At 44.6% G+C, this 26,540-nt stretch overlaps 1 protein-coding gene across 1 annotated transcript in view; it reads right to left on the reverse strand.

Annotated features, from left to right (window-relative positions):
* The window catches only part of LTBP1 (latent transforming growth factor beta binding protein 1), a 1,129,437-nt gene that overhangs the window by 1,066,949 nt on the left and 35,948 nt on the right, over window positions 1–26,540 (reverse strand). Inside the window, exon 2 of the mRNA XM_086926894.1 lies at window positions 12,388–12,458. Within this exon, the coding sequence (XP_086783020.1) occupies window positions 12,388–12,458 (71 nt within the window). The remainder of the gene's footprint in view (window positions 1–12,387; window positions 12,459–26,540) is intronic.

Consider the following 26,540-nt stretch of genomic DNA (forward strand, 5'->3'; position numbering starts at 1 on the left):
GGTGGTGGTGGTACTGGTAGTGGTAGTACTGTTGGTGGTAGTACTGCTGGTGGTAGTACTGGTAGTGGTGGTACTAGTGGTGGTGGTACTGGTAGTGGTAGTACTGGTGGTGGTACCGGTATTGGTACTGCTAGTGGTGGTGGTACTGCTGCCCGTAGTACTGGTAGTGGTAGTACTGGTGGTGGTGGTACTGGTGATGGTAGTACTGGTGGTGGTAGTGGTACTGGTATTGGTAGTACTGGTAGTGGTAGTACTGGTGGTCGTGGTAGTGGTAGTACTGGTGGTGGTGGTAGTGGTAGTACTGGTGGCTGTAGTAGTGGTAGTACTGGTGGCTGTAGTAGTGGTAGTAATGGTAGTACTGATGGTGGTAGTACTGGAAGTACTGGTGGTGGTGGTGGTACTGGTAGTGGTAGTAGTGGTAGTACTGGTGGTCGTGGTAGTGGTAGTACTGGTGGTGGTGGTAGTGGTAGTACTGGTGGCTGTAGTAGTGGTAGTACTGGTGGCTGTAGTAGTGGTAGTAATGGTAGTACTGATTGTGGTAGTACTGGAAGTACTGGTGGTGGTGGTGGTACTGGTAGTGGTAGTAGTGGTAGTGGTAGTACTGGTGGTCGTGGTAGTGGTAGTACTGGTGGTGGTGTTAGTGGTAGTACTGGTGGCTGTAGTAGTGGTAGTACTGGTGGCTGTAGTAGTGGTAGTAATGGTAGTACTGATGGTGGTAGTACTGGAAGTACTGGTGGTGGTGGTGGTACTGGTAGTGGTAGTAGTGGTAGTACTGGTGGTCGTGGTAGTGGTAGTACTGGTGATGGTGGTAGTGGTAGTACTGGTGGCTGTAGTAGTGGTAGTACTGGTGGCTGTAGTAGTGGTAGTAATGGTAGTACTGATGGTGGTAGTACTGAAAGTACCGGTGGTGGTGGTGGTACTGGTAGTGGTAGTAGTGGTAGTACTGGAGGTGGTAGTACTGTTGGTGGTAGTACTGTTGGTGGTAGTACTGCTGGTGGTAGTACTGGTGGTGGTGGTACTGGTGGTGGTGGTACTGGTGGTGGTGGTACTGGTAGTACTGGTGGTGGTGGTGGTAGTACTGGTGGCTGTAGTAGTGGTAGTACTGGTGGCTGTAGTAGTGGTAGTACTGGTGGTGGTAGTACTGGTAGTATTGATGGTGGTAGTACTGGTATTACTGGTGGTAGTGGTAGTGGTAGTACTGGTGGTGGTGGTAGTGGTAGTACTGGTGGCTGTAGTAGTGGTAGTACTGGTGGCTGTAGTAGTGGTAGTACTGGTGGTGGTAGAAATGGTAGTACTGATGGTGGTAGTACTGGAAGTACTGGTGGTGGTGGTGGTACTGGTAGTGGTAGTACTGGTGGTGGTGTTACTGGTAGTACTGGTGGTGGTGGTGGTACTGGTAGTGGTAGTAGTGGTAGTACTGGAGGTGGTGGTACTGGTAGTGGTAGTACTGTTGGTGGTAGTACTGCTGGTGGTAGTACTGGTAGTGGTGGTACTGGTGGTGGTGGTACTGGTAGTGGTAGTACTGGTGGTGGTACCGGTAGTGGTAGTGCTAGTGGTGGTGGTACTGCTGCCCGTAGTACTGGTAGTGGTAGTACTGGTGGTGGTGGTATTAGTGGTGGTAGTACTGGTGGTGGTAGTGGTACTGGAATTGGTAGTACTGGTAGTGGTAGTACTGGTGGTCGTGGTACTGTTAGTACTGGTGGTGGTGGTAGTTGTAGTACTGGTGGCTGTAGGACTGGTAGTACTGGGGGTGTTGGTAGTACTGGTAGTGGTGGTACTGGTGGTGGTGGTACTGGTGGTGGTGGTACTGGTAGTGGTAGTACTGGTGGTGGTACCGGTAGTGGTAGGGCTAGTGGTGGTGGTACTGCTGCCCGTAGTACTGGTAGTGGTAGTACTGGTGGTGGTGGTACTAGTGGTGGTAGTACTGGTGGTGGTAGTGGTACTGGAATTGGTAGTACTGGTAGTGGTAGTACTGGTGGTCGTGGTACTGTTAGTACTGGTGGTGGTGGTAGTAGAGAAATCTGTGCACTGCCAACACCATGTGTTAACCTCCGAAAAAGCTGGTGCAAGCCCTTTAGAGCGATTCACATTTATTGCATGAAAGCTGGGAGCACTGTTGAGGTATCAGACCAGACTGAACAATAGATCACTGTCTAAAACTACTCTTCACTGGAACCTGGTTCTTAGTAGAATTTTTTACCTAGTCTGTTTAGGTATGTTCTACTCGTATTATTGGATTTAAATCATCTTAAAATTGCCCTTAACAAAAACTATTACAAATACATCTTTCAAGCATAAGGGCTGCAAGTGTATGGTGTTTGTGCTGGGGTCAATTGGGATAATAAACCAATGGGGTGCGTGGGGTAGTTTAAGATATGCCTAGGCGTAGGCACGTTGGAGAAGACCTCGTGACTTAAGAGCAGCTACCCCCAGAACTATGGCGTGTGCTAAAAAGTGTAACACAATGGCCTCTGTGGACACTCCCAAGTACAGCCAGAAGGGAGAGCAGAAAAGGCTACACAATGTAATGACCACTGGTGTCAAACGAGCAGTGAAAGTTCACGACAGGACACTGAGGTTCAGACCACAGAAAGCACAAGATGTCGCCATCCAAATTAGCCCATCTTAACTTGAGGGCCTGCCACCCCGCCCCCTCGCCTCCCCCAACACTCAAAAAAACACCTTGACCGCGTTTCCCGGGAAGCCTCTGGTAAGGCGGTTAAAGAAATGCATTAGTGAGGTAACAAGTCCTATATGTTAATATACAGATTACCATAGCCGCAGGGAGCGAAGGATTAAAGAGAACACATTTCCTGTCGCCTCGCCCCACCCCGTGCAGCATCTCTGTCAGCGCTCCTTCCCAAACAGCCCGACTCCCCTGCAGGGAGCGTCGGGGCCTTTTGTTATGAACGGGTGACTGCGCGGCTGCTCCCCGCAACGCCCCTCTGCTATTCATTATCCCCCCTGCCCAAGTCAACTGCTGAGAGATGACCTGAGCCCCCACCCCGTGATGCATTTCTACAAACTGACACATATATGTAGCTTCCAGGAAATATATATATAAAACAAAATCACATGTCTGCTGAACACAAGCGCTCCACGAATGCGTTCTGCCTGGCTGGACGCTAGCTTTCATCCGATGTAAACAGCCCTACACAGAATGTCCGGGGAAGTAACATTTTTCCAAACAAAACCGGCCTTGTTCAGGTCTGTCTGCGCGCTGCCAAAGGCGAAGGGGTGCAAGGGGGAGGCAATGTGGACGACTCATCGACTATATGCTAGATGGTGAACGCGCGCACATCTGGATTGCATTACACGGGTACTCTGACAGCTCCTAATTAAGATTAATCACTCTCCGTGCTCGTTCGCGCACACAATATGCCACATCGGGCATGCGTAAATTACTTACAGCCTATCACGTCAACGCTACTAAATACACAGCACAGCGAAGACGAATCACTAGGCAGATGCCATAAAAAACTAAGGAATTTGCCAGCCGGAGCCCTTTCTGAATTTTTTTTTCTAAATACTAAAGAGCTCGCAAGCTCCGCCTCTCCACTTCGTGGAAGGCGAGGCCCGAGCCCTAAAAATGGATTAAGTGAACGTACAGCCAATTACAGAGGTAACATATGCCATGGAGTGCATCATGTTTTTGGGGATATAAACCCAAATGGGAATGCGCTCTGTGATGCGCTGCTTTGCACTGCAGCCTTTTTAGGTCTCGCCTATGATGCGCACATGCGCTGAATAGGAGGGGACCTTTTGGAATCGATCAGCATTTTGGCAAAAGCTTGCACATATTGCATTGCTTTCTATTGCAACGCGTGCACGTTTGGCGTTTCCCTTGCGGGAGTGAGCAGCGGTGCCATCTGTTAGTAATTCTCTTCAAAACAGATGGTGCCACTGCTCGCTCCCACAAGGGAAACGGTGTGTGTGTTTGGTTTATTTTTGCTTTTCGGTCGTGCCTTCGCAGAATCGCAGCTGCTGAGTGCGTGCCGTGAAGCACTTCTGTGCTGAAAATTAACCAGGTTCTAATCGCCCGTCCCTTGTTATTTAGCGTGGCCGTGCTTCTTGAATGAGCCACGTCTTTCGCCTTCCTATGCCTCGTCATGCTCCTCCTTCTGCTCTCCTTACTCGGACTCGAAGTGAGCCGAGCATTCATCTGTGACAGTGTAGATTGCAGCGACTGGAATCTCTCTGCAGGCACTGTATACTCAAGGGGGATAACGTTTACTTTAGCCCACTTCTTTCAGGTTGTGTGGAGACAGTCGTTGGCTAGTTTACATGCCAATGTTTTGGTCTATTGAGAGTGGGATTTACAAACAAGCAACATTTCCTACGCTGTTAATTTGATTAAAGTTTTAATTGGCGTTATCTTGAAGTCGCTCGCGCCCACGCTCACTTCCTGTCCTCGGGCTGCAGCTCCGAGTCCCTCCTCCTCCTTCCTCCGATTTCTTCAGCTTTAGCTCCCAGCCGCACCCCCCTCACCACCAACACCCACCCGCCCGTTAAATTCACATAATCTCCCTGTCCCACTGATTAATTTAGAAATACATAGAGAACTCGTAAAAGGTACTGAACGCGTTTGTGAACAGCTACAAAGTTATAACTCAGTGAGTGTGGGCCTTATTTTCATGAACCAATCCCGTGCCTCACCCACAAACACCTTTGTTATTAATGACTATACACTTATTGCTGCCACTCGTGCAAAATCTGTGCCTTGAACAAAAGGTAGAGCCCCAACATTAGCCTTCCTTTAAAATATGATTGTAATTGAATGGCCCACCATTAACATTTCAGGCTCTCATTTCTGCCGCATTTTAATTTAAAGCCGTCCTGATTTCGGGTAATAACCGGAGAAAGTATTATTTTTATTGGTCAGTACCGCAATGAAAGGCTGCTGCAGATATTTATATAAATGAATGTCAGTTCATTTCTGAAAGTGTTCTTATGTTCTGGTAAAGAAAATAACTGCTTGTAAGCAAGTCCGCTACGGTCTATTTTTTTTCATTACTGAGAATTGTGGGAAATTTACAATGACCTCCTACTTCGGTTTTACTAGCAGAAAATGTTCTTTGACTAGTTTATCCTAGTTTTGTCACGCACTTCTCTGCATTAAATATTCTCATAATAGTGTCTTGGCAGCCATGCCAAGTTTATCTGCTCTATGCACACCCGCATGTTAGATGAGCTCGATGAACCTCTTCGCAATCATAGATGTTTTGAATAAAAGAAACAAATGCCATTTGTATTTTTGTTCCCACCACGGCGCCCGCTTTTGTACTCTCTTTTCCTCATTGCTGTCCTGCGCCCAGGTGCCGCGCTAAACTCTGAGCATTAACAACAACAAGGGCGCCACACTTAATATTTTAGCAGGGGTTTCCTGATTGATAATATAATTGTGGACACTTTTCTCGATGGGTTGCCTTGTTACTCCATTTTATTAATTGCATTCAGGTACTGCAAATTTCTCTTCCAATTTGGATGTCTTAATGTGATTCACTTTTTAGGGCTCGCGCAGCGAGAGCCCTTCTGTAGGGAGTTTCAAAATGTACCTAGAAATTGCACATGCTTGTGCATGTGCATTTTCTTTTGTGTTATAGGATTGGCTTGTTTTCAGTAGTTAAAATCCATTTATCTCGCAGCTTTTCTGGGGTATCTCTTTATACAACTCCGTACTGGGCTGCCTGCTCTGAACCAGATTGCGTGTTTGCAGAGCTGTGACCCAGGCTGCCTTCTGTCTGTACAGGGGAATCTCTGTACAAAGCTCTGCACCGGACTGCCTCTTACTTTACTCACGCTGCTTCTTGTTGCTGAACAGGACTGTCTGTGTAGAGAGCTCTGTACCAGGCTACTTGTCTACAGACCAAGCTGACCCCGAGTCTACATTTTTTAAGGGCCGTGTGCATCTGAGTTGTAGACGCCACAGTGCATCAAAGCCTCCCGGGATTACCCCGCAGATAAAACCTGTGCGACTGGAGACCAATGGTTGCTTATGTTTAGTGAACAAAGAGGAAGATGAAATGTTTTCTTTTGCACCCAGTCTGGTCCCAGTGGCTTTGGTCTTGATCGTTTCAAGCAGGTCTATATTGTGCCGTGTTTGTTTAAACTTTGTATGCTCAGATGTGTTACATATCAAAAGTTTGAGACGGAATCATGTGCAGCGTTATTTTCATAATTATTTGCCACACAACCCAGAAAAGTCATGTTTTGTAAAAAACTGAGTCTGTGCCATCCTGGTATGTTGGACTTGGCTGGAAGCCTGATTATTGTCTATAAAAAAAAATTATTTGGTTTAATTGTTTTAGTATTGTGTGCATTGAAAAATCACTAAAGCACTACGGCATTTTAAACTAACTTGATACAAATGTCGGCTGCTAGCATAAACTTGAAATGATGGTCATTAGGTGGTCATGTGTTTAACAAGGTTGCTTCCACTCTAACTGAGCCGCTGAAACTGTTTTGTAAATATTATCATAAACATTATATGACCCCTGTCTCTGCTTGCAGGCCAGGTCACCCACCTGCTGCCGAACAGCTCCACTAGCTGACTGCCTGCTCCTGCCTTGTGCGTGAGTTTGCGCCACCTGCTCCCCTTCTGCCACTGCTCACCGCCGTGACCCTTGGGTTTGCTCTGTGTACTGATTATTGTCACTGTGATTGCTCTGTGCACTGTTTTTACTGTTCTGTTTTTATTGTCAGGGTAAATCTGTGTATTTTCGCCGATTTCCGCTCCGTTTTTTGACCGCTCCGGTCCAGCTCGCTCCCCCCACCTTCTTCCCTTCTGTATCCCACGCATTCCACCGCTGCCCCCTGCGGACATGCCCCCTCGCCGCCCCGCTCCCGCCTCCCAGCTACTCCTCCCTCCCCGCCCTAAATGGCGGCCGCTGTGCGGCCGGGCCGTAGGTGCGCCAAATGCAAACCCGTCTGCGCCCGTCAACGCCTGAACCGCGCCCAGCGCCAGAACACCTGGAACCTGCACACGCCACAACGTCAGACTCCGATAAGACGCCAACACTCTCCACACTCTCAACATCGGCCGAGACCACTGATGCTTCCAGGCAGCCCCGAAACGCACCCACGGACCCTTCTTCTGCCACTCCTGCAACTTCACATGCGACAGGACCACCAAACCTCCAAGGACCGGACCTACCACCTCCGCTGCATACTCCTCAACACCCGCTCCGCACGCAAACACTCCGTCGAGCTCTGAGACCTGCTCGACACATCCGCCCCAGACGTGGCCTTCCTGACTGAGACCTGGTGGAACGACTCCTCAGCACCCGACAACGACATAGCCATCCTGGACGGCTACAAGATCTCCCGCAGAGACTACACCAACGGAATCGGAGGAGGAATAGCCATCATCCACAAGTCCACCCTCCAGGTCCACACCCTTGCAGACGACTCCATCAACTCCGCCGAACACCTTCACTTCTGGATCCACACCGACCCCAACCCCACCCTTAGAGGAACACTCATCTACAGACACCCCGGGCCCTCTTCAGCAACTCCATCGCTGACCTCGCCAGCACCCACGCTCTCGCCTCCACGGACTACATCCTCCTCGGGGACCTGAACTTCCACCTCGAGAACAACAATGACACCAGCTCCGCCACCCTGATCGACAACCTCGCCAACCTCCACCTCCGACAACTCATCACCGAAGCAACCCACTCCACCGGCCACACGTTCGACCCTGTCTTCTCCACAAGCACCCACATCGCCTTCAACCACACCACGGAACTCCACTGGACCGACCACCGCTGCATCCACTTCACCTTCAAGAAACCTTCCACGCACCACCGCACCCAACAGCTGCCCCGCCACTGCTGGAGCAAAGTCCCTGAAGACCAGCTGACCCCCACCCTCGCCCAGAACCCGCCCACAGACTCCAAGACTCAGACACCGCCGCCCGAAACTTCAGACAGTGGATCGACGACTGAGCCAACACCCTCGCCCGCTCAGGAAACCCTCCATCAACCACTCCAGCAAGAAAGCTGCCTGGTTCACCGAAGAACTCCCAACCTCTAAACGCACATGCCGGAAGCTGGAGAAGAAATGGCTCCACGACCGCACACCAGACAGCCACGCAGCCCACAAAGACGCCACCCGCAGACATCACCACCTCATCAGAACAGCCAAGAGATCTTCCTTCAAAGCCCACCTGGACAACAACGCACACGACAGCAAGGAACTTTTTAACATAGTGAAGGACAGCGCCAACACCAACAACATCCCGCCCTCGCAGGACCTGTGCGACTCATTGGCCACCTACTTTCATCGCAAGATCGCCGACATCCACGACAGCCTCAACACCTCATCTGCCCCCACCACAATAGACCCCACCCCAAGCACCACCTGCACCAACCAGCTGACCTCCTGGTCCAGCATCAGTGACGACGAGACACGCAAGGTTATGAACTCCATCCACTCAGGATCTTCATCAGACCCCTGCCCACACCATGTGTTCAACAAAGCTGATGCAACCATCGCACCCCAACTACGGAAGGCAGCGGGAAGCACGCCGAGATCAACGCCCTCCTAAAAAAAACACAAGGCAGACCCCAAAGTCTTCAAGAACTTCCGGCTCATCTCCCTGCTCCCCTTCCCTGCAAAGGTCATCGAGAAAATCGCCAACATACAGCTGACCCGCCACCCGAGGACAACAACATCCTAGATCCATTCCAGTCCGGATTCAGACGAAACCACAGCACCGAGACAGCCCTCATCACCGCCACAGACGACATCAGATGCAAGCTAGACAACGGCGAAACTTCAGCCCTCATCCTCCTGGACCTGTCAGCCGCCTTCGACACGGTCTGCCACCGCACACTAAGAACACGCCTCCAAGAGGCCGGAATCCAGAAGAAGGCCCTGGACTCAACCACGTCCTTCCTCTCCGGCAGAACTCAGAGAGTCAGCCTCCCACCCTTCCGATCAGAAGCCACTGACAGCATCTGCGGCATACCCCAAGGCTCATCCCTTAGCCCGACCCTGTTCAACATCTACATGGCCCCCCCCGCACAAGTGGCCCGCCAGCACGACCTGAACATCATCTCCTACGCCGACAACACCCAACTGATCCTCTCCCTCATCAAGGACCCGAACACTGCCAAAACCAACCTCCACGAGGGAATGAAGGCCGTCGACGAATGGATGAGGAAAAGCCAGCTGAACTCGGACAAGACGGGAGTCCACATCGTCGGCCCCACCCCCTCTGCATGGGATGACTCCTGGTGGCCAACCACACTAGGAACAGCTCCTAAACCCATGGACCACGCACGCAACCTAGGATTCATCCTCAACTCCTCCCTCTCCATGGCAAAGCAGGTAAACAACATCTCCTCCTGCTACAACACCCTCCGCAGGATCTACAAGTAGATCCCGACAGACACCAGAAGAATGGTGACCCAAGCCCTGTCAGCAGCAGTCTGGACTACGGCGACGCACTCTAAGCAGGAATCCCAGCCAAACATCTGAGACGACTACAACGCATCCAAAACGCCTCCGCCCGAATGATCCTAAATGTCCTCCGCAGCAGCCACATCACCTTCCACCTAAGAGACCTGCGCTGGCTCCCAGTCAACAAGAGGATCACCTTCAAGCTCTTCACCCACGCACACCAAGCGCTCCACAACACCGGACCAGCTTACCTGAACAACAGACTCAACTTCTACACCCCAGCCCGCCAGCTCCGCTCAGACAGCCTCGCCCTTGCCGCCGTCCCGCGCATCCAATGAACATCCTCCGCCGGCATATCCTTCTCTTTCCTCGCCGCCAAAACCTGGAACGCCCTCCCCTCCCATCTGCGGCAGACCCAAGACCTGCTCACCTTCAGAAGGCTCTTCCAGACCTGGCTCTTCGAGCAGTAGCAGCACCCCCCTCCCCCAGCGCCTTGAGACCCTCACGGGTAAGTAGTGCGCTATACAAGTTCTCTGATTGATTGATTGATTGATTATATACTATGGTAATGTGCCTATTAGTGTCGAAGGCTCCATGTTAAACAATAGTAGATATTACAGCAACCAGCATAATGTGTTGCATGGCTAAATACTTATAAGGTCCCAAAGGCGAGACCGATTGCATTGCAAATGCTTGTTACCTATTGCCTTCCCGTTCAGTGCCTTAAACTGTTAATTCAGCCTGTTTTTTACTTTTCTTTCAAAGGGTGAATGCAGAGCCCTGTAGTTTCGCTGGTTGAGGTGCAGCCATGTAACACAGTGGAACAGATAAGATGGAGAGAAAAAAAGACATCTAAATACAGCTACAATAGTCAAAGCACTCCTCGCATTGCAATAACACAATGTGTATCCATCAGACTTACAAAACAACACTGTGCTACTAGAAAGGGCTTCCTTTACATAGGTAATAAGAGAAGTATTCCTTAAAGTGAAAAGGATCCATACTCATATTCCGAGGGCAAGTTTATTTTTTCACAAATAAACAGCCTTTGTTCATTTTTCATCATGGACAAACGCGTGCACTTGGCCATAATGAGCAGCCACAGATTCATTCCATAGGGATAGACGCAGGCTGAGTGCAGCGGGGGCTCCTCCGATAAGGCGGAGGAGATTTGCTGCACCGCCCTCCAAGCAGCTCAAAAGAAAAAAGAAAATGATAATAACGCAACGTTATTATCATTTTATTTTTCCTACTGCAGTGGTTCAGTTTCATGCATAGCGGGGCTGGTCAGAGCACCAGAGCAGGGGGAGGAATCATGGCACTTTCTAAGTGCGCATGACAGTTTGGCCGGCCGCCTTGAACCAGCCAAACAGTCATGCTTACTTTGCATGTTCTCCACCAGCTGTATTGTGCAGCCTGGGTTGAGAACATGAACAGGCTCCCAGTCCCTGACCACGCGCCGAACCACGGCGCTCAGACCAATCACGACGCTGCTATCATGGTGACAGCAGCGTCGTGATAGGTTTAGGGAAGCCTGGGTGCTTCCTGCTTCTGAGACTCGAGGCAGGAAGAAGATGAAGAGGATGGAGGAGAGGCGTCAGCCGGTCATACCCAGGAAAGAGTTTTTTTTTTTTATTCATTCCCACTGCACCCCCTCCTCTTCATCACCCCCTCCCCCCACCACCACAAGTACCACCCCATCCAGAGGCAGCCGCTACTGGCTGAGTGCATCATTTGATCAAATGAGCTACATCATTTTGTTGGAAATGGCGCCTCACTTCTTAATAGAAAGCAGAGTTTAAAAATAAGAAACACAGCACTTTTCTTTAACACGGGGCTCTTTCCAGCTGAACTAGCTGGTGTTTTTGCACAAGCAGCTTAACATTGAGGGGGCTGTGTCAAAACAACCTAAGAACATTACAATTGGCACAACAACAGAGTGCCATTGCTCACCACTACACATGTGGCCACAACTGGGCAAATATTAGGTGGGTCCACTTTCTAAAGCGAGCGTCCTAGGAGGAGAATGAAACCCACGCTGATCTCATGATCACAGCAGTTAGTATAACATTGTAAATTAGCATTGCAGTAATGCAAATATTATTCACAGGGGTTAAGCAATTCTGTGATTCCTGTGCAAAAATCCCTGATAGTTTGGTGAGCGAAAGGAGACCGAAGCAGTGCACTTTCTTTGTTCTTTTTGGGCTGTAGTGAAAGAATTCGGCCAAATTAAGTCTGTGCTATCCACTCACTTTCATTAACCCTCTATTTATTTTCTCTCCATCACAACCAATATCCACGTTACAACCTTCTAAACTATTCCGGTGTTTCAATTCGTTTCACTGCAAAGTTCCCTCTCAACAGCATGTCACAAGATCCTTCCACCTAAAAGTTTTGCAGATGTTCAGGAGCAATGCATGTATTTGGGTCTGGATTCCAGTAAAATGTATACATGTTTTATTATTCAGTCATTTGTTGGACACAGATTCATGCATTTATTAGTACAGAGGAAAGGTGTTACTATAACAGTAAACAATAACTGACGTGAGAAAATATTGCTTAAGGCCTCACAGAGTCCATTCTGGAATGAGTTGTCAGCAGGCAATACCCGGAGTCATATTTACATGACCCAGTTTCTTTGGTTATATCACACTGCATTCATTTAACTACACATTAAAAAACATGGCATACACAATATATGTGGATTTGTGAATGAAATATTCTATTCATTACCAATTGTTGAAGGAGGGGAGGGGCACCTTCACCCACTGGAGACTTCACCTCTCATGAATCATTGCCCATTTCCACACTCTTCAATGATAACAAAAAATACACCATGTTCTGGGCCTTGGCAGATATTCTGTACATTTATGTTTCCTTCTGCCCATTTATTTTTTTCAATTTTACACAAGTTATGCTTTAAAAGCCCAAAAATAAATAATCTCCCCTGGCACTAAACGCTTTCAGTTAGGTTCTACTCACGTTTTGTGCACCTCTCTGATGCAGGGGCCTTGCTCCAGCCTTGACAGCACTGCCCCCCACAGACGTTCACCCTGAAAGAGCAAAACAAAGAAATGTTTCACTATTTCCAATGACATTAGTCTACAGCAAAAAAGGGTTTGCGCTCCTATCGACAGGTGTACACTTTATGCATTGATGCCTCATCAGCATCACCTGATCCTAAAATGTTTTCGTACAGCAGTTCTTAATACGAACAGAATACGGAGTGCTCTCTAAATAATCACTGGGGTATTGGAATATTATTCATAATAAAGACAGACAGAATTGAATCATATTAAAGTCCATCCAGATGGGTTCAGAGGTTCTTCCACTTCGTTCATAAACACAGACATGAGTCTTCAAAACACTTTATTCTTCACATATGGAATATCAAGTCCAGCCAGCGCACTTTGCACTTCAACAAGGGCTTCATCAGCGCTGTAAAACAAATATATACAAAAACTATATTTAAAAACACATAAAATCCATTAAAACCAACCCCCGTAGTTGCGACTCCCTCCATCCTCATCTATGCATATCAAATTCTAATCATTTAGGACTCTACACCCATCTATTACTTGAAGCGCACCCATTGTGACCAGAAGATCTCAGACTTTCAAATGTTACAGAATTCATTTCCTTGCATCCAAGACCCACATTTTTCTTTTTACAAAGAAACCCCTAAGTGTGACATGTTCCGTTGAATATTTTCATCGACATTTTATCAATGAAAAAGTAACATCATACAATACTTACAATTCGAATATCCCTCTAATAATATCACCATGTGCAGTATTGTGTTCGTAAGGTACACTATTTCAGATCAGTCATGGTCATTGGCAATCAGACCATCTGTGTGGACGAGAGGGGGGAAAAGAAGCTATAGGCTTCAATTCCCTACAGCTCTAATACAATCACAATACACGCCAATAATCTTTTTCTATATGAGAAAGCACATATATCACCCATTGAGTCCCCCTCTCTCTGAACAAGCTTCTCAGGAAATTCACAACCTTGCATCATTGAGAATTTCCAATGGATGCTACGATGAAAAACTAAGCAGATCAATTGATCCCCATTAAGCAGAAGTATCCCTTCCCTCTCTATGAGGACCTCCATTAGATTCCGCACCCCTTATCAAGCTAACTTTTTCCAATTATTCAGAGAGTGTCATTATAAAGAAATATCACAACTCATAGCCAATCTAACCCTTCTTAGTTTAGCAGTTTCCTAAGTCAACAGGTTATTAAAACCACTTCCAAAAACGTCAAACGCTCCCACATAAACAACTACGTGCTTTCAAACAACCAGCCTTATATTCAGCAATTATCCTCCAACCTTAATTTATATTGCATTAAATTCGAAAGCATCAGCAAACACAAATTCATACCTTCTCTTCCTTATTGTGCTCCACTAAACCCACAGACTCTTCTTCTATAGTGGCCGTCCCCTCCTGTAAAAAGTTCCAGCTAGTTCACTCCTTCTCTCTAGACCAGTATGCAAGGAAGCCATTATACTCTCACTCTAAATACCCACAGATGGCCAATCAGAAACTTCCACTCAAAGGAATACTATCAGAGACTGATTTCTTCACTCAATTATGGTTTCCATTTAAGTCTGCTCTATTCTAGCAGTTGTCTCTATTGAGCTTGTCTCTATTGGTTCCCCCTATGGGCCAATCACCTGCCTCGAATCCCTATCACCAAGCTTATTCCTCCATAGTGGTTTCCATTCTGATCAGATCTATTCTAGCAGTAGTCTCTATTGGGCTTGTCTTTATTGGTTCCTCCTATGGGCTAATCAGCTGCCTAGAATCCTCTGAACACAGCCAACCCATAAGACCCTATGGATACTGTCTACAAATGGTATTCATTCAGGTCAGTTTTGCCCTAACAGTAGTCTCTATTGTGCTCATCTCTATTGGCTTCTTCTATGGATAAGTCAGCTGCTTTGAATCCTCGTTACCAAGCTTATTCCTCCATAGTGGTTTCCATTCTGGTCAGCTCTATTCTAACAGTAGTCTCTATTGCTCCTACGGGGCAATCAGCTGCCTAGAATCCTCGTCACGGCCAATCCATAAGACCCTGCGGATAAGGTCTAAGAACACACTTGTTCCTTATTTCCATCTTCTAATTGACACTGCTTGGTTTTTGACTGTCCCCCTCTGTTTCCCGCCCAAACCAATCAACTGTCCATGATATATACACATCTGGTCCATTTGCTAGATGTAATTTCGTTTTGTGCTTGTTAATAGCCTTGAGGACACTTACAATGCAATCAACTATTATTGCACCTAATTGTGTTCCTGCATTATCCAAATCATATATCACTCCCAGTGTAAAACTACAATGACTATTTGTTAAACTCCCAACACTTAGCAATGCGAACACCTTCTATTGTAGAAGGGTCTATAACTATGTTTCCAAATTATTTTCTCACTCCTAATATCAATCTAAAATGTTTACTCATTCTATTATATTGCCTCCCAGAAAAGTTAAATTCCATCTCATAGTTAGGATATATGTATATGGTATAACAAATGTATACTGTTAAGTCCTAATTTCTTTATCTTGAAATTGTAGGCCTTTTCCGCTCAATTGCAGTCCTTGTAGCAATCTATTGTGGTATCGAAGAGTCTGAATATCAAGTTCACATTACAAATTCAGCACTAGTCTCAAACATTCACTTCCATATTTCATGTCATTTCTTGTCATTACAGCTCTTACTCTTATGACCCCTCCAGCATACCAAACAAAACCTAAACCCATTGTGGAAATTACCCTAGTAAGACCTAATATTCATGTAATTAGCAAGCCTGATACCCAGGGCCAAAACAAGTGTCCAAACCTTATATTCAAAGCAAACCATAAATATAGCTCCCATATTCCATCCAGGTATTTCAAATACCCTAAATAACAAGGGATTCTTGTCACTCCTCCATGTTTCATCTGCCATTAAGTTTCCAGCTTTCATGACCAGTCAGTATATTCCTTATTCGACTATGGAAAGAACTGAATACCCGAGGTGGAAGGTTCAGTATCAAAGCACTTGTAATCCCGAAAAATGAACCCCTAAAATTGTTACTTGTCTCTCTAACATGTTTCCTCAGCATTGTGACCTCATACAAAGTAGTGAAGCTTATTTTCAATGTTAAGTCCTTTCTCCCAAGATCTCAACCTGCTAATCAATTTATCCTCTGCCTGTTGAAACTTTACCTTCATACCTCCTCCCCTAGTATATTTCTCTATTTTTTGCAACTCATGGAACTTAATATGGATTTCAAAAGACGCTCGCCTAGATAAAGGGGGACTCAACATATGATATATCTGCTTTCACTTATAAAAAAAAGACCCAAAGCGTGTAATGTGATTGTATTAGAACAGTAGTGAAATTAAGCTTATAGCTTCTTATTTTTCCCTCTCTACCACACAAGAGGTCTCCTTTCCAATCACCATCACTGATCTGGAATATTGTACCTTATAAGTATAGTACTGCACGCAGTGATATTATTAGAAAGGTATTTGTATTTTAAGTATTGTATGATGTTATTTTTAACGAATATAATGTTGATGAAAATTTTCTGTGGAACAAGTCACACTTAGAGGGTTTCCTTCCATAATGGAAAATACAGGACTTGTATTCAAGGAAATGAATTCTGTATCATTTCAAAGTCTGAGATCTTCTGGTCACAATGGGTGTGTGTCAAGTAATAGATGGATGTAGAGTCCTAAATTATTAGAATTTGATATGCATAGATGAGGATGGAAAGAATCACAAGTATTATTGTTGGATTTAATATATTTCATGTGTTTTTAAATTTTGTTTACGTGTATATTTGGTTCACAGCCCTGATGAAGCCTTTGTTGAAGGGCAAAACACGCTGGTTGGGCTGTCTGGAAGACTCAACTTTACATCTAGTTGGGTGTTTATAAACTAAGTGGTAGAAACTCTGTACCCAAGTGGTTGGACTTTAATATGATCACATTCTCTACCTGTCCTTATTATGGATACTATTCCAATGCGCCAGTGAATATTTGAAGGGCGCTTCCCATTCTGTTCTCATTGCATATTGCGAGGTCTGAGAGTGGTGAGGCCTTTTTCTGACATTCAGCGCTACATAATAAAATCAGAACACTAGTACTTCGGCAATCACAAATGGCCTACTACTGATTTACAGAATGTTTAAATGTTTTTAAAGTATTGCAGACCCTCTGAATAAGTAATATGTACCCTAGGGGTCAACGAACAGCAGGTTAAGAACTGCTGTGCAGTACAGCAGTTCCTAACCTGGTGTATTCTGACCCCTAGGGAACATAATGCTTATTCAGAGGGTCTGCAATTGTTTTAAAACATTTAAACATCCTATAAATGAGGAGATTGGAGGCTAAAAATTAAGTTGATGCCCTTAGTTTGATTTGTGATAGAAGCACAAGTACAGCATACAGAATTTAGTATGGAATATTGATGGCCTCATTTGAAGCACTAGTGTGCACGCACAAAAAGACAGAATGCATTAGAAGAAATAAAGAGAAAGCGACATGCTATAGCCTAGCATATTGCTTAATCGTTTAGAAATAAACCCACATTTTGGAAAGCTCTACCCTTCCCATCACAATTTCGATATCTGTACATTTTTTGATTGTGAATTAAATACAATATTTCCGAATTTTAATATTTATATGTTTGTGTATTGTTTTGAAATATACGTTGTCCCTAGCTTCCAATAGCGATTCAGTGGTGGTCCAGAGAAGTAAAAAGGTTAAGAACCACTACTTTAGTGTGTAAAGTAATACATATGATAACCAGCAAACCATCCAGCTGTTTGAAACAAAAGAGCTCCTTCCTGAGGAGCCTGTGAGTATGTTTATCTATTTTCCTAATTAACTCCAGTTATGTTATACTGGACTATCCAAATTGCTCATATATTAGTTGGTACAGCCTGTGGTCTTGTGGCAATGAAAAGTCATGGTTGTTATGACTTGATATTAATTCCCTGACACACTTACTGTATTCTTTCATTTCATTAATACAATGTGCTTACATTTTAAGTGGACTTTGAAAACTACATCTCGCTTTCGACCATGTCGACCATTCCAAACTTTGGGGAAAATTGGATAATTGGGGTATACCAACCACTCTTTTGATCGGCTAAAACAGCTGCACACAGACACATGGATCAGGGTCAAACTAGGTGCAGGGTCACACATCTCAAAACGAATCGTGACCTCGAAGGGCCTCAAGCAGAGGTGTGTCCTGGCCCGATCCTTTTTAATCTTTTTTTGGCCGGCCTGCCTGGGGAGTTGGATAGCTGCGTATCCCATGCTCTCAAATTGGGAAACAAGCTAATATCAAACTTGCTATATGCTGATGACCTGGTTTTAATCAGTAGGGCACCAATTGGACTTCAGCATCTAATAAACACGACAAGCAGTTTTTCTAAGCGGAACTCCTTCAAAATAAACCTCAAGAAGACGAAAATTATGGCTGTTAACTATCACAAAAAGAAGACCAACAGATGGTTCCTTGATGGCCAATGTTTGGATCAAGTACAAAGTTATAAATACCTGGGAATTCTAATGGATCATAAAAGCACATTTAAACTGCAGCTAGAGTCCATCCGAAGAAAGGGGACCACCACTTATTTAGCTCTGAAGTCACTGAAGAGACGGCTCCCCGACCTCACGCTTGAACCCTTTTTACAGGTCTTGAGGGCCAAACTGCTCCCAACATTGACATATGGGAGTGAGGCTCTAAAAGGTAAAGACGCAGCAGTTTTAGATGTCGTAATTGCCAACTCCTATAGAGCAATTTTCCACCTCCCAAAATATGTTTCCCCGGCTCAAATCTGGTTAGAATTTGGGATTCAAAGACAAATGGTGGAAACGAGGAGCACCTACGTTAAAAGTTGGCATAAAATCCGAAGTGCTGAGGCAGGATCTTTAAACTCCCACCTCTGGAAAGCCGTGGACAACCAAGAAAAATGCCCAGCCAGGGAGTATCTGCTTAACTCAATTGAGTTACTGGGCCTGTCTGAACTCCGGGCCGTTCCAACGGATCATATTTCTTTCAAAAAAGCAGTGCAAAAAAACAACATCAATGCTATCTGTCTTAAAAGACAAAGCAATTCTCACTAAAAAGGTATACGGCTGGATAGTGCTCAGTGACTATGTAAGGCTGAAACCCCAAGCCTACTTGAGTGCCGAAATCAAGATAAGCAAGAAGGAAAACTTTATAAGGTTGCGGTTGGGGGTAATTGCGATTAAACCCCATCTTCCACCATGGGAAAGGAAAGGAGGCACTTCGACCTGTCGCCTATGTGAAAGTGAGAAGGAAGACATCATTCACGTCATCTGCAACTGCCCCAACTTAAAGGACATAAGATGCACCTTGTTGCGTCCCTTTTTTAGGTATTACGGCATCCGGTCCTGTAGGCCGGCAGTGAAGCTTTGCTTCAATCTCATTGACGTTCAGCTCAACTGTCGGCTAACAACATTTTTTGAGACGGTAACTACTTAAAACCTTGTTGTTATCTGAAATACGTTGATATTCTTTATAAGTACAATATTAGCTCAATATCTTGTTTTAGTTGTACCTGTATTTTAATCACCAAACCTTTAACTTGAACAGCGGACTTGATTAAGCTGTGCCATTCGATCTGAGAAGTGGTTGTAGTCATTGGCAGATAGCACTATATGAGATGCAAGAGTCTATGAGAATCTTTTTTAAAACAGCCTATTGTACAAATCAGGAATATGTAATTGATGATCTTTTTTACATTATGCAGCTTTTAACTGTTTTTGATTGTATCTAATTGCATACAATGGGAATCTTGTTTTGTTATGCATTTGCAAAGACTTTAACTTATCAAGCAAAATAAATTATTTTCTTACCTTATCTTATCTTACATCTGTGAATTTGTCTTACCCACATCACTGGTGTGGAAAAACTGTGTCACGTGCCTGTATTATAACCAGAAAAAGGCTGTAATAGCGCAGAATTATATAAGCCAAAACATCTGTAAAAAGTTGTTATAGCAAGTTAGCACTTCTGGTTATCCACCTGAGAACTGGGGACCCACATTACGAAGTAATTACAAGGGTAAGATCTGTGCTGGTAATGTCATTGCTGGTAGCAATGATTATTGGATTCGAATATTGGGCTGTTAACTAAGAGAATATCTGTCGGCAAGAAAGACATAACCTGAGCTTTTCACTCCAGTTCTTTAGCAGCAGAATACTGCAGGAGAAATGTCAGGTATGTGTGTTTGTTATCAAGATTGCACCTCCTGTTATGACCTTATCAGCCCTATGTAAATTCCAAAAGCAATGTTATTAGTGCTGAATGGTGCATACACGTAGGATTACCCAATTACCTGCCAGTTGTACTGATCTGCACTATTTCCATTCACATCTAATTCAACTCCTAAACCGGGCGATAATACTAGACAGTGATATAAAGATTGCATCTGACCTTTAATCTCAGATTTACCACTCAAATCTAAATTAGACCATTGGTGTTCTAGTATTCCTTTTCACCCCACCCTAGGTTGTGTGTTGGCAAATGTTTACATAGTTATCAAATCGCAGATCTTGAAACGTTTCCTTCTGTACCAGGGTTGCCAACGTTAGTCCACGAGGGACAGATCTGGGCCAGGTTTTTGATTAGTTATATGCAAACCTACCTCACGTGGACATCCTGAAAATCAAACTTGCATGCATCCTACCCATCTGGTCTAGCTTTGTCCATCCCTGTTTATTTAGTTTTCTATAGCAAACCCAGTCGTCTATTTCCAGCCATGGTGGACCTGAATGCAATACTCTGATATGGTACCTTTATACATAGAGCTTTCTACCAGGATGAAGCGCCCAAGTGCTTTCAGATAGGTAGCACGCTACTCTACGGGATCCAGTGTTGGTAATGTAGTTAAACATAAGGTTATCATTACTCATGCTGTTTCCACTTATTACCACACATTTTATGATATTCTCATATCTATTATTGCAATATTGTTCAGATTCTTTAAGTAATATTAATGTCATGTGCTCGAGTTAAACATACAGTATAGATCTGGTTTTGGACAACAAGTTACTGATATTTAGGAAGGCACAAACCTGAATTTTTTAGTTCATGCATATGCCAAAAGGATTGTATTTATAACTGACATGCAAGGGCCATACAGGGAGCAAAAGTATTCAATATGAATTCGTAGTTTCTCGGATGAGGAGAAATAATCCCTGAAATCCAGAAGTAGTGATACCAACCCAGAGAAGCTAGAATTGAGTAATATCTGGAAGCTGGTACTGGATCAGATCTAGGAATTATAAGCCCTTAAATCCAAAGTCTTCTTTAGGCACTCAGTGAAGGTTATCAATACACTTAAGGGCTTGAGGAGTTTTAAGGACCTGCGTGAGCTAATTCCCCACCAAACTAATGTCACACAAGAAAAGAGCCACGGTTCCGGATTGGGAAGAGGTTAGTTAACTGTTTAGATATGGTATGTCATGCAAGACGAGGGGATTCCCTTTTCAGGACGGTTCTCCTCACACACCAGAGGTGTCATGCTTCATCATAGGGGTGCCTCCTCACACAAATGACCTAGTCTTTGTGTGGGCTACAACCCCCTCTCTACGAGGGAGGAGCTCAGGGATGTTTTTATTGAGTCAGGCAGGTTGTAATAAACCCCTATGTGAGCTTGGTGTGTGTGTAAAAGAGGGTGCAGTGCTGTGATGTGAGAGGTTAAAACTGGCTACAGGGTTAGCTATATTGTAACTTTATTGAGCTACCCGGTGTCAGGATTCAAAACAGTGAGGAGCTGATAACACAAGTGCCGACCTTAGAGACAGATGTGTAGCTAGACCAACATGTTTCGGCCAGAAGGACCTAAATAGTGTTGCGGCCTTCTTCAGGGTCAGTTTGTTCAGCTACTGCATAAATAAAGTGCAAATACGGGAAAAAAAACATGAAAACACGTGAATAAATCAAAAGTATGATACTAAACCAGTAATATTGACCCTTCAGTATGGACTGCATATAACCTAAATTAGAGACAAAAAGGCATGTTTGTCACCAAATGCATATCCAATATATATATATATAGCATGAGTCAGTTATACAGTTTCTAACGTCCTGAATGATAACATTTTTGTAACACATAAACATATTAGATCAATGTGTAGTTAACAAAGACGTGTGACTCTCCACAGTGAGTTGCTCAATTCACTACATCTGTCCATTCATATTAGCCATTTGGTACGTGCACCAAAACCTGTCGAAAGAGGTGTATCGTTTTCAAAACAAGAGATCTCAAGGGAGGGATTTAGAGATAGAGCATAGGTACGACTTTAATTGTCAGATGAGTTGTCTACAGACTTTAGCGAAAAAGATGTAGATACAGATTCGCTCTGTCATTGAGGGTCACAGGTATAGCTATAAGCCCAGAATACAGTGCAAACAAAAAGCCATAGGCGTGTGCCAGCACTAGACTTGTTTCATAGACTGGTGACAAGGGCGTAACAAAGACTGGAGCATAGCTCAGGGCCCCCAGGTACGTGCCACTAGTAGACTTGGTTAATGGCAAGAGGGTGGTTGATGGCGCCAAACACTGCTAGATCATAGCGTCAGTGGCAAGGGTATGGATACAGCTGGTATCTGTGGTGGATCTAACGTGGCTTGGTAGTGTGACACGGGGCGCGGTGGCTCAGCCTGCCAAGGATGGGAGCAGGTGGGGCGATTACAAAAATGAGCGCCTCGGCTTGATAATGTGACATGAGGTGCATTGGACCTTGGTGCCACAGCCTGCCAAGAATGGTAACCAGCAGGCGGGGCAGTTATATAAATCCTCGGTTCCATGTGGCGCATGCAGCCAAAATTGCCTGCTGGACTGCCTGCAAAGGGTGCACCCTCTTCCCATTAACCAAGCTATACCTGTGACCCTCAATGATAGCAAATCTGTATCTACATATTTTTCGCTAAAGTCTATAGACATGTCATCTGACATAATTAAAGTCGCACTTATGCTCTATCTCTAAATCCCTCCCTTGGGATCTATTGTTTTTAAAACCATATACCTCTTTCGGCAGGTTTTGGTGCACGTACCACATGGCTAATACGCCTGGACAGATGTAGTGAATTGTGCAACCCACTGTGGTGAGTCACACGTCTTTGTTAACTACACATTGATCTAATATGTTTATGTGTTACAAAAATGTTATCATTCAGGAGGTTAGAAACTGTATATCTGACTCATGCTAAATAATATATTGGATATGCATTTGGTGACAAACATGCCTTTTGTTTTTAATTTAAGTTGCATGCAGTCCATACTGGACAGTCAATATTACTTGTTCAGTATCATACTTTTGATTTATTCACATGTTTTTCATGTTTTTTTCACTTATTTGCACTTTATTTCTGCAGTAGCTGAACAAACTTACCCTAAAGAAGGCTGCAACACTATTTAGGGTTTTCTGGACGAAACATGTTGGTCTAGCTACACATCTGACTCTAATGTCGGCACTTGTGTTATCAGCTCCTCACTGTTTTTAATCCTGACACCGGGTAGCTCAATAAAGTTACAATATAGCTAGCCATGTAGCCAGTTTTAACCTCTCACATCACAACATTGCACCCTCTTTTACATACACGCCAAGCTCACGTAGGGGTTTAGTACACCCTGCCTGACTTAATAAAAACATCCCTGAGCTCCTCCCTCGTAGAGAGGGGTTGTAGCCCACACGAAGCCTAGGTCATTCGGGTGAGGAGGCACCCCTATGATGAAGCATGACACCTCTGGTGTGCGAGGGGAACCGTCCTGAAAAGGGAATCCCCCCGTCTTGCATGACATACCATATCTAAACAGTTAACTAACCTCCTCCCAATCCGGCCCCGTGGCTCTTTTCTTGTGTGACACTCAGTAAAGGTTAACAGGACCCAGTGGAGCCTGTAGTGGGTTGTACCAAGGTGAATCCTGTACTCTGTGGGTGACAGCTGAAAAACACTACTGGAATAAACACTCTATTCCCAGAACACACTTTTTTAGGAATACCATTACTTGCAAGCCAATCAATGGATCAATTCAGGTTTATTCGGCTGAAATAAAACAGCCATAAAAGCACATAGCAAAAGGAATACAATCATAGAAATACATATTTAAAATGCAGACTAAAATGTTAAAAACACATAATAAAATAATACAGATTGAAAATTAAAAATACCTACACAAAGTACAGAAGAAAGAATTTAAAGAAATAGTGAATCATATATCAAAAATAAATTGTTCCAAGGTAATGTTTCTTTCTGGTAATTAGTGAGCATTTTATAATATGTATTACTGTAAAGCACACCTCAGGGACCCCCATTCACTGTAAAAATAAAGAGGCATATTTATAACATCTTATATGTGTGCGTCCTAACATTGAAATCAGGAAGCATTTGCGATGGGTGGTGTAAAGAGTACAAAATAATATTAAGTGCGGTGTGCTTAGACTAGAACAATCATCACAGGAAACTAGGCAGATTTGTCAACGGAGGTCCTTGAGTTTGAAGCACAGCCTCATGAGGAGAAATATATGCCATACTTTTGAAGCAACTGATAAATTGGTCTCTGGGACAGGTCTAACAATAATATTCAAGAGAGCCTCACCAGACACATAATTCCTCCTTACGCACATTATGGAACCAATTGAAAAACTGGCCTTTCACCACCTACAGTGTAGTGTAAGATGCAGAGTATTCTCTACATTTGTGTTCAAATCGGGTCCCCCAGATCACTGAGGATTTGCCTAACATATACCAGCCAGGGAATTACAGATGGACAGTCAAGAGCCACACACTCAGCTTTTACAGCTCTAGAGGAAAGCACTTCCGGGTTTCTCCATACTGTCATACAATAGCAATAGAGGTTGCAATTTAATATAATCCTCTACAAAACCTAGACCAACCTCTGCATGGTATAAGATGCTGGATGAACTTTGTGAGAATTGTGGCAGAGTCTCTGTAAAAATATATTTTCAACCTTTTGTATAAGGTCAACATCAACATGCTCCCACACTCCAGCATTATCGGTGCCAATCGAGAGACATTTACCCCTAAAGATGTGAACTAAGTCCTTCACTGGCAGGACCGGACTGGGAGCCGAAATCGGCCCTGGCAAACTGCTCAGTCGCCCCCCCCAGTGGAAAGGGGGGTAAGGCTGTTCTGTTTGTAAGGGCCAGTTTGGGACTCATTTGTTACAGGGGTCCGATATTGCTGGCCCCCAGTAACAAAAACGACCCCCCAGCGGCCCAAAACAGGCCCCCACCCTGGCAGCCCACCGGGGAATCGCCCGGTGCCGGCTTTAGCCAGTCCGGCCCTGTTCACTGGCCCTGCGAACCAGCCTTTTAGCAAAACAAAAGACTGAATCAACCGACCTCTGAAATTGAAGAGTCCTAATTTTTAAATAAAACTTCCAGTTACTTGCTGTGTCCATCGGAATTCCCAAGTTGGTGACATTTTGGGCTTTGGCCACCTCATTCCCGGACAAGGTAAATTTTTTTTAGATTTTTAATACTTTGGTCCACATTTAATTTTAAATGATTTTGAGAGCTTGGCTTTCAACCCTAGGTCATTCATAAAAATGGTAAGTTCATCTAGAAGAACCTGAAGCCCATTAGCAGATCTAGCTAATAACACTGTTTCGTCTGGGGACAATAATACTGTGGCGAAGCAAGAGCCTATCTTAGACACATCTTTCAATCACTTGAGCACAAAAATTATTCTAAACCATTAATGTAGATTATTAGGAAAAGAGAGGGGTCATGACACAACCCCATCGCACCCCAACAGTAGAGTTTATTTTAGGAGAGACTACACCTTCCTTACAATATAGTAGCTTCACTGAGGTGTGCCAATGTAACCCAAAGGGCAAGTCTAGCAGTGCCTTACCAATACCCATGCCCTCCATTATTTCACAAAGTTTAAGACATTGTCGAAAGTGCATTTAAGGTCCATAAAGGCCATATGCATGGTTCCTTTTTTTGCCCTGACCTATTTTGGGTGATAACATGTAAATTTAGGCGCTGACCCACAGTGTCAAGCCTGGGGAGAAATCCAAATGGTACATCCAAGAGTGCTTGTTCTCAAGTGCCCATTCCTCCAGTCTTGAGAGTAGTACTCTGCCCAGAATCTTAACAGTGCTACATGATAGGGCAATAACAACTATGGAGGCCTTTGTCGCTCTTCTCAAAAATTGGGACAACTACTGCCTCCTGCCAAGGTGGAAACTAGTAGGTCTACAATGGCAGGTCTCAGGATATTTGTGAATATAGGGGCACAGAATGAAATGTGTTTTAAATAGGTTCATAGGGATTCCGTCTGCGATCCGCAGGGACAATAATATAATACTGCCAACATTTTCAATCTCCAGCAAGGTGCGATCCCTTTGCAGGCCAGAATCACTAGAAGAGAGACTTGATGGTTAGTCAAACTGTTGCAGCATTGAAAGGACCTCATGGCTATTCGTGACTTGCAAATTGCATGTTACGTTTAAATTGAGACTATGATTTTCTATGTTAGAATGCTGAGATCTCTGGGGCCTGGGCAACCAGCTGATCAGGCTGTAGAATAAGCCTAGAGGGTAGGCTATGAAGTTTCCAATTTTATGGGCAACGGGTATAAACAGTGCAGTGAATTTGTGAAGTTGGCAAATGCACAGTTCCCTGGAGAGTCCTTTGTGTGTGTACCAACCCAAGTAACTCTTCTAACAAATATTATTTCTGCATGCAAATTACACGTCCAACTGGAGTGTTTCCTGAAGCAGTAGACAACTTTGTTTTTGAGGGGCACATAATCTTCCTTAGGGGTGAGGATGTACAGCATGCATTTCGGAGGAGCTGAGGGTATATGCCGTTTGTTACTGAACATTTTGGGTTATCAGAGTTAAAGTGCATGTGGTGCTCAGGAAGTAGGCCTCCCTTGGCTGCCCTGTTGACTAGAATCCAGCAAAGAATGAATGAATGATGAGTTTTATAAAGCACGTGAATGCCTTGGTGCCCTAGTGCTGGCTTTGAGCTGCACTTTGAGCTGCACTTGCTGATGGCAGTGACTGAACAGGAGAGTTACTGAGATGTTTACTGGATTCCAGATTGGGATTATTACCA

The sequence above is a fragment of the Lissotriton vulgaris genome, chromosome 6 (genome assembly GCF_964263255.1).
Source record: "Lissotriton vulgaris chromosome 6, aLisVul1.2, whole genome shotgun sequence".
Classification (NCBI taxonomy): domain Eukaryota; kingdom Metazoa; phylum Chordata; class Amphibia; order Caudata; family Salamandridae; genus Lissotriton; species Lissotriton vulgaris.